Below are 9839 nucleotides of genomic sequence, written 5' to 3' on the forward strand. Positions count from 1 at the left end.
CTGGGGCTCAGTCATGCTTTCCTCTCCTGCCTTCAGTACTCTAGCACAAGAAACTTATAGATCGTTAAATGAACCCCTAGATTTAAAAGCCCATAGGAGCGAACAACTATTTCATTAGGGAAAAGCTAAATAAAGTGGCTTAAAATAGAGCACATTTATTAGTACTACTTTACAAGGCTGCACATTGCATTTGTTTGTTTCTATTAGTCTCCTTTCATCATGATGTGGCTAGTCTCCTCTCCAACACTGCCATGAAGAAACACTCCCACGTGTAGCTCTGGTCTAGATTCCCATTCATTTAGTCAATAAACATTTACTGAAGGCCTACTATGTGCTAGACATTCTTCCACTAGCCTCTAGACTGACACCCTCAATGAACTGCTGGGGATATCTCCCTCATGCTCTGAATACCATAAATACTCAAGTCCAAGAATACCAGTCCCAGCCTGTGGCAGGGTTTCAAACTCTAGGACAGCTCAGCAACGCATTTACTGATGGCAACAGCTTGAGCTTTCCCCTAAGACTAAAGAAATAGTTTTCAAAGACAAAGCAGTTTCAGAAGGTTTTGAAAGAAACAGCAACACTTAAATATTGGTATCAGGCAATTTTACAAAACAGGCTGCCCCCTGTCTGTCACGTGGTTGTTCTGGGGTTGTGACTGAACTGGCCAGGGACAGTGGGATTGCTGCAGCATTAGGACATTCATCAGAGCTGGAACATTAATTGAGTGTTAGATGGTGCAAGTCCTTGCTTTTACTTCAGATAAGAAAAAATTGTATGTGATTTGACATACTCTCCCAAGATTTTTCCCATCCCTTAGGAGCCAGTGATTTCCTCAAGTAGATCTCATGAGATCATTTCCCAAATTTATTCTAACTCTGTAAGAAATAAGGGTCATCACCCATTTCCCAACACATAGCTCAACTAATAAAATACTTACTCTCAATTTGCCTAATAACTATTGCCTAAGGGAACTATTGCCAAAGGGAAATAACAATCCGTTGAAAAGATAAATCCTTTAGAATTGCAATGAAAATGCATTTCTCTATTTCCTGGGAGTGGGTGAATCTAGCAGAAGAAGCAGTAGTACTGTTTCACAATATTTCATATTGGGTAATGAGACCCTCGAGTCAATCAAAGCTATGTTTTCACACGAGTTCCATTTTGGATCATTGCAATATATTTCTTGCTCTGGAGGCACCTTTTTTCCATCTTATTCTAATGGTTGTTAAGAAGTGGAAAGTAATGGTGGCATGAGATTGGGGGTGAAATTCAAGAACATAGTACTGTCTGTGTTAGGCAAAGAGTGATCAAAGAAAGTTCTGCGGACCAAGTACAATTCAGAAAGGGTTTAATAAACAGCAGCTAAACATTGCACCAAAGCATTTGGAAACACAATTTCTACAGAGAGGCAAAGGTCAGACTTCCATTCTAAATTCCTTAAGACAATCATTAACAGCCCCGCCCTCCCACCCCCCATATCCCCACATATCCACAAGACTACACTCTTCTAGTCATGAATTTACCTACAGACACAGTCTTAGGAATAATGGGACTGGCATGCATTATCCCAGCAATGGCAAGGAAGCAGGGGACAGGGAAAGGATGGATGAAAAGGCAACCAGCAGCTAATGATACACCCCTTAGGAGCTTTGTTCAGGGGATGGGCAGGGAGAATCCGCTTGTGGTACACTCTGTGGCTTTACACTGGGCTTCTAGGATACTCTGGACTAGTGCAGGTATTCAGATCCAAAGTGGCTGGGGCTGCCATCATGAACAGTCTCATTCTCTTGGACTAAGTCTATTAAAAGTGATCTTCTTGAGTGACACATGTGACTTTCTAAAAACCTCTTTGGTACCCAACCAAGTTCCACTAATGACCCAGAAGGCCTGCTGAGATTGTGCTGATTCTGAGGTCATGGTGGACCTGGCTTCTCCAACTGTTATTTTTGCCTTTGGAAAGGGGCACATGATAGCTCTTTATTAAAGACACTTGTAAGGAGCCTAGGCAAATCATTCAAACTTCTGGGATTCAGTTTATCTACCTTATAAAAATTGCATATTTATGCCTGTGTCTTTAAATCACATTAAGATTAAGAACAAATGGCCTCTAAATGATATATTATAAAATTGGTAATAAAGTTAATGATCTAGTTGACTCAATAATTATTTGTATGAATTTGTAATTCACACCTCATAGAATCGGCATCAACAGAGGACCAGAGGTTCCTGATATGGTGGGAGAAAAATGCCTGGGTCAGGATGTGGAGTGTGGAGTGTGAGAAAGAAAGAATTTGACTTTCATCTGCCAGTAGCCCTCTCTTTGAGCCAGATGTCAATCCTCAACTATCATCCATTCCAAACCTCTTGCCTAATCCTGTATAGGCTAGTTGTCTTAGCAGGGAGGTGACTTTTGTATCTCTCCCATATTTAAAAAAAATTATTTTTTAATCTAGATCACTTTGTTTCTATTTGCAACTTTTTAATTTAAATAAAAAATACTTGATCATGTTTTCCTGAAAGGTTTACAGGTGGTAATGATTCCAAATTAAGTAGTGCCCAGTTGGCTACAAGGGGGTCAAAGGCAGTGGGGGAAGAAGACTTTTCCAGGGGAGAGATATACCAAAGAGGGGACTATTTTCCTGAGGGGCTTGATGTGGTAGGGCACTAGCCATCTTGGTGCTAGGCTGGCACAGCTATTTCTATTTATTGTGGCCATACATGGTAGACAGTGGTTAGTATCAATTGTCCCCACTAGTTTCCAAACCATGAAATGGGTTGGGGGTGTAGAACTGGCTCCCACCTTTGCTATTAGTATTTATGCCTAGTAGGCCTTGCTGAAGGCAGGGGAGGTGGCAGGCAGGATCACATGGCATAGCCCAACCTGGCTGCCTAGTAAGTCAGAGTCATCTGATCTGGATGGCCAGTCAACAATTCTCCTTGTTCTGGGCCTCTCAAACAGCCAAGGGCTCCACTACAGAGAGTAGAGTCTCTTGTTCTTTCTGCAGTGGGCAGAGTGCAATAAAATACATGCAGTGCCCTCAGCTGAGTGAGACTGGCAGACTAAGATGAGCAACTGGACAAATGGCAGTGTTTGGCTTTGATGGGTGTATACTGAGCAATGTTAGAGGGACAAGTAACTTTTCTGTAGTTATTTTTTTCATAGAGATTCATAAATATGAATTGAGAGTCACGGCTTGTAGAGGGGTAAAAAGAAGAATCCTGATATACATGAAGGGGAGCCCCGGGGTTTGGGTGCCTGGATGCTTCATGGGGTATACAGTGCTCTGGTTGCTGCACTGCCACCACTATCTACTGTTTGCGAATCATGCCCTTGATAGCTGACTCCCGGTTGACATATGTGGCCCAATAGACCAGATTGAATATGGCAAAGAGCACAGGAAAGATGATGCGGGAAATTTTGTCAACCTTGCTGACACTGTTGTAGGTCTTGGTCTCAGTCGGGCTGTCCTGCACATAGGTGGCCTTGGGTGAAGAAATGATTGTTGGGGTTGAGGAGGCACTGGGAGCAGCGCCCTTGGAGATGGTGGAGAATTCAGTGTCCTTGGCCAGGTTAATGGGATAGGTGGTCCCCACGATGTTGAAGGTGGTGCTGGTTTTCTTTGCCGGGGCTGCTGGTGTTTTCTTCTAGAGGTCAGGAAAAAGAGTAGGGGAAAGGGAGAAAAAAAAACAAAGCTAATTAATTCATTACACAGAGAACCTTCAGAGGCTGCAGGGAGGAGGAGCCATGAGGGAAGTTAAGAAACAGGGCCACGTAGCCAATAGCACTAAATAGCCAGTTTTGTGTCAAGGAATAACTGAAAAGTATGAAAACAGAAAACTTGCATCATCCTTGCTTACTAGCTATGTGGCTTTGGCTAAGTTACTTTTCCTCTTCATGCCTCAGTTTCTTCATCTGTAAAATGAGGATCAAAATAATTTGCAGGGTTGTTGAGAGGATCAGATGAGAGAATGGTGCTAGAAATCACTGAGAAGCTGTGGAATGTTGGTCACATGTGGAAACTTATGTCATGTGATTTGATCCTCAGAGCAACCCCTATGAAGTAGGTGGATGAGATTACTCCCATTTGACAGATGAGAAAACTCAGCCTCAGACTAAGTGACAGAGCCTAAATTGGAATCGGGGCTCCTGACTTTTATCCAGGGCTGAACTGTGCTGCTTTCTGTAGGCCCCAGACACTTTTTGGTTACCCGAATAATAACTCCAAAAGGCCGTGACCATCAAGTGGCACATCTCCTGTGAGGAAGAGAACTTGGTGAGTCTGAGAAGTAATTTTGTCAAAAAGACAATACATACCATGGCATGTTGACATGCATCATTACCACAGCGTCCCACCCTTCATGCAGTGTAACTGTTCAGCAAGCTCAGAAGCAGGCCAACGCTTTCCACACAGCTATGTAAAAGATTCTTTGACACAGCAAAGGCAGAGACAGATGGGGAGTTGCTATGGCACTGCCCTTTGGGCTTATTTTTCGGAGTGAAATGAACCCAAACACCCAGTGGGAAGCAAGCACACACACATGCCCATTTGTTCTCATATATATGAACTTGTGTATACAGACAGCCTCACAGGGGCTCCTTTGATGCAAAAGAGAGAAGAGGAGATGGTGCTTAGGCCTGGATACGAATAGAGAACCTGAAGAACAGGAGAGGTCAGGGGAGCAGGCCAGCCCCAGCCCCAGGCCAAACGTGGAGGCCTAGCTCATAGCCTATAGATGGTTTGTTGCCTCATTCCTCACTCTGGCCTTTTCTTCCTTCCATCCCCATTTGGCTCTAGGGAAAAGTGGGTAAAAATGAGCTTCAGAAATGCCCTAATTTTACACACCTCATTAGTCTGCTCTTTATGTTACTTTGCTTCCCAGAACCCAGGCTTCACTTCTTCATTTCTTCACTTCATACTTGTTTTCTTCATGTGTTTCTCTATTTCCATCCTCTGTTGCTGACCCCTGTCTCCTAATCTCTTATACATCTTTTCTTCTTAACTTCAGAGTCCCCATCACTCTTATTTTTTCTCATTTAGATGTCACTGCCATTTACTATCATGATCCTAATAACTTTTGCCCAATATTTACTGAATGCCTACTGGGCCAAAAACTATGCTAGGTACTTAGAGATAAATGGAAAGGGTAAAACATGAGCCCCTATTTTCCAGGGGCTCACACTCCAGTGTGAGAGAAAGCCTTTTAAGCGCATCATTGCCATTGAATATGATCGGACTTCTCAAAGATCTGGGCCAAGTGCTATGGGAATTCAGTCAAAGGAGGGACAAAGTACCTGCAGGCATTGGAAAAGGTAGCTCAAAAAAGGCAATGAAGTTTATTGTCTGGTCACAAATGATGAGCAGGAGCTCATCAGATGAGCATGCGGCAAAGACCAGTAATGGCCAAGGATACTTTATTTATTTATTTTAGAGACATGGGTCTCACTCTGTCACCTGGGCTGGTGTGCCTTGGCATGAACATAGCTCACTGTAGTCTTGAACTCCTGGGCTCAAGTGATTCTCCCGCCTCAGGCTCCTGAGGAGCTGGGACTACAGGCATGTGCCACCATGCCAAGCTAATTAAAAAAAAAAATTAGAGATGATGTCTCATGATGTTGCCAGGGCTAGTCTTCTACTCCTGGCCTCAGATGATCCTCCCACCTTGGCTTCCCAAAGCACTGAGATTACAGGTATGAGCCACTACACCTGGCCATGGGCACTGTTTTTTGAGAGCTGACAAGAAGTTTACTGTATCTGGGTCACAGTGTGCACAGCAAAGAGATGCGGAAACTGAGGCTGTGTAAAACAGGCAGCAGCAAGACCCTGAAAGGCCCTATATGCTATGCTCTCTTGCTCTGTCTGCTTATTTTGGCCTCAGTGTTTTCAGTCATGAAGGGGAAGTGCAACAGATAAGAGGATGTTGGTTTAAGTAAATTGAACAGTCTGACTAATAGGATATTTTGAAAGCAATATTCTTTCTCCCTGAAGATTGCAATCACATTGTTACAAGTGGAAAGGGGACAGAACTCTAAGACTTCTAAAAATCTTGTAAATTATTTAAATACTACATGGGACTCATTTATAATTAGCAAATTCATTGTGTGAATAGAGTCCTGCTGATAAATGTCTTTGCTATTAAATAAAAGGGTGCTTTACTTGTTTGCCCACTTGCTTATTAATTTGCATAATAATCTCTTTTTTTATGGGTAGACCAAAAAACATAAGAAAGAAAGAAAAGAAAAAAAAAGGGAAAGAAGATGTTGCCCTGACTTTTCTAGAAGTTTTTAAATGTTATTTCACTTAGCCATCTTATAAACTGGCTATGATCAAGTCTCTGAAATAATGATTCTGAACAACAAAAACTTTTTTTAGCTCCATAGACACTTTATGTTCTATAGATGGGGAGAAGCAGAAGTCAAATTAATAACAGATTTTTTAAGTAATAAGAGAAAATTACCTTTTAATTTCTTCCACCATTTTCAACATGACACATTTCAATCAGCTACTATAATTTTTTATCTAAATCATCAATGAAGGAAATCAAAGCAAAATTTGAGTGTCAAGGAAATAGCAAAAGGAGCCATAGATTAATGGTTAATATTTACACATTTCTACACCTAGTTTTCCAATAATTCTCCTTGATAGATACAGACCGAGATGACTTAACTTTGACCAAATTGCCATTCTATTCCTACCCCCTGGCCAAGTATCTGGCTCTTAGGCACATGATGGATGTTTACTGAATGAAAAAATACCCACCACTGAAGACTATCAATGTGATTTCAGGTTTGTTTCCCCTGAGTCTTGACCTTTGCTGCATAGCATATCTCCGAAGTTCAGCCTAGGGTAATTTCCTCACCAAAATGTGGAAATTGACTCCTCCAAATTTCCCAAGGAGTTTGAATCCAGAACAAAATCACCTTTCCTTCTAAAAGTCTATTTCATGTGGGTTTTATTATGAGGCAATGAAAACTTTTATAGGGAAATACATGTCCCACTCAAGAGTCTTCCTCTGATGATACTCCTGTCAATTGCCTCTAAAGGTGAACTCAACTGGAACCTCAGAGTATATACTTACACAGTCCAGAGCCTCTGTGTCAACCCCCTTATAGGCACTCAGCTTTTCTGAGCTCATTTCCAGAAGTGGGGCAAAGCAATGGAATATATGCTATGTGGGATTCAAAGATGAATAAAACCAACAATAAAAAACCAAACAACTCAATTTAAAAATGGACAAAGGACTTGAGTAGATATATTTCCAAAAAAGATTTGCAAATGTCCAACAATCACATGAAAAGATGCTAAACTTCACTAATCAGAAATGTAAATCAAAGCCACGAGACTCCACCTCACATTAGAATGGTTACTACCAAAAAAAAAAAACCTAGAAAATAACGAGTGCTGGAAAAGATGTGGAGACATTGAAACCCTTGTGTACTATTGGGCATGTGAAATCATGCAACCACTATGGAAAATGTTATAATGGTTCCTCAAAAACTTACAAATAGAATTATTATATGATTCAGCAGTTCCACTCCTGAGTATATATCCCCCAAATTAAAAGCAGGGTCTCAAAGAGATATTTGTATACTCATGTTCATAGCTTCATTATTCCCAATAACCAAATGGTGGAAGCAACCCAAGTGTTCATTGAGAGAACAATAAACAAATGTGGTATATACATACAATGAATTCATTTAATTCACAATTACTCGACCTCACGAAGGGAGGAAATTCTGATACATATTACAACATAGCTGAACCTTGAGGTTGGTAAATGAAATAAGCCAGTCACAAAAGGATAACTGTTATGTGATTTCACTTCTACGACAAATCTAGATTAGCAAATTCATAGAGTCAGAAAGTAGAATGGTGGGTGCCAGGGGCTACAGCAGAAGGGAATGGGAAATTGTTGTTTAATGAATACAGAGTTCCAGTTTTGCAAGATGAAAAGGGTTCAGGAGATTGCACAGCAATGTGAATGTATTTAACATGGCTGAACTACACAATTCAAAATGGTTAAGGTAGTGAATTGTATGTTATATATATTTACCACTATATGTATATACATATATGTACATACATGTACACATATACATACGATGTGTATATACATGTGTACAATAAATCGAGACCCTGCCCTCAGGAAAGCCAGTTTAGTGAGGAAGGTTAATTAAAATCAGAGAGAATTAAAATATAAGGGAGGGGAGAAAGCACAAACTAGAAACATTCAGAGAGGCATAAATAATGAATCAAAGGAGTTCAAGAGAAGAAGGAATTTGGAATGGTCAGGTAAGTCAATGGAAAGGAGAGAAAATGCAGATGGAAGAAAAACAATTACTTGTACCACTTTCCTGAAAAGGTGGGGGATATCTAGAGCAAAAGTGTGGAATTTCCCAGGTCCAGATCATAGCTGAGAAAGAAAGAATGAAAGAGGTTAGATACTGTCTATATTTTGGTGGAGTGAAAGGAACACAGTAGCTTGAGGGAAATCTCATACAATGGCTCTTATATTCCCCATGAGGAAGGTAAAAGAAATAGTCAAGATTTAAACTAGCTTTTTTTTTTTTTAGATGGAGTTTCACTCTTGTTGCCCTGGCTGGAGTGCAATGGCACTATCTTGGCTCACCACAACCTCTGCCTCCCAGATTCAAGCGATTCTCCTGCCTCAGCCTCCCTAGTAGCTGGGATTACAGGTATGCGCCACCATGCCCAGCTAGTTTTGTATTTTTAGTAGAGGTGGGGTTTCTCCATGTTGCTCAGGCTGGTCTCGAACTGCTGACCTCAGGTGATCCAGTGCCTCAGCCTCCCAAAGTGCTGGGATGACAGGAGTAAGCCACAGTTCCCAGCGAATTTAAACTAGATTTTGTAGGAAATAGAACACAGAACTAATTAGGAACAGAGAATAACTGCAGGCATAGGTTGAAGGAACAGTAGAATTCAAAAATATACTTATAAATGTCACTAATCCATCAATAGCTATGTATTTTTTTTTCAGAGAGAAATAAAGGACTTGGATTGAAGTGACTAGAGAGGTCAATAGTGCTGGTAAGTGACTGCAGTGATACACCACGGGACCTATGCTGGATATAGAAGCAAGGAAAACAGAGGAAATCACCCATTTATTAAATATTTTCTGGGTATCTACTATGTGACAGGTTCTGTTCTAGGTGCTTGGGGTGCCGGAATAAATGGCAAAAGCACAGCTCCTGCCCTAAAGAAGTCCCATTCCTGTAGCGGGGGGAGGGTATGTAATAAACATAGAAGCAAACAAATACATAAGGAAATGTAATGTCAGGAGGTAGGAATTATCATGGAAGCACATAAAGCAGAGCAGTGCAGAAACAGATGAATGCTAGTGAGAGAAGGTCTGCCTGAGAAGGTAAGTAGAGACCTGAACAAAATAAGAAAGCAAACTGTGTAAAGACCTGAACAGCAAATATTCAACAGAGAAAGATTGGTAATGACAAAGTACCTGGTCTTGAAATGAAAGTTATTTGTTTTTGCAGTCCTAGTCTCTAATAAAAAAGACTTTAAACCAACAAAGATAAAAAGAGACAAAGAAGGGCATTACATAATGGTAAAAGGATCAATGCAACAAGAAAAGCTAACTATACTAAATATATACTCACCCAATACAGGAGCACCCAGATACATAAAGCAAGTTCTTGATGACTTACAAAGAGACTTAGACTCCCACACAATAATAGTGGGAGACTTTAACACTCTACTGTCAGTATTGCACAGATCAATGAGACAGAAAATTAACAAGGAAAACCAGGACTTGAACTCAGACCTGGACCAAGCAAACCTAATAGACATTTACAGAACTCTCCA

At 40.8% G+C, this 9839-nt stretch overlaps 1 protein-coding gene across 2 annotated transcripts in view; it reads right to left on the reverse strand.

Moving 5' to 3' along the window:
* Window positions 1-1334: 1334 nt before the first annotated feature.
* Window positions 1335-9839, reverse strand: part of GABRA3 (gamma-aminobutyric acid type A receptor subunit alpha3) — a 250766-nt gene continuing 242261 nt past the window's right edge. The window contains exon 10 of one of the 2 annotated variants that reach the window (XM_017500892.2): window positions 1335-3648. In XM_017500892.2, the coding sequence (XP_017356381.1) occupies window positions 3313-3648 (336 nt within the window). In that variant the 3' untranslated portion in view covers window positions 1335-3312. The remainder of the gene's footprint in view (window positions 3649-9839) is intronic. The other variant, XM_037728628.1, reaches the window with a different exon arrangement.

This window comes from Cebus imitator, unplaced genomic scaffold (assembly GCF_001604975.1).
Source record: "Cebus imitator isolate Cc_AM_T3 unplaced genomic scaffold, Cebus_imitator-1.0 Scaffold273, whole genome shotgun sequence".
Taxonomy (NCBI): domain Eukaryota; kingdom Metazoa; phylum Chordata; class Mammalia; order Primates; family Cebidae; genus Cebus; species Cebus imitator.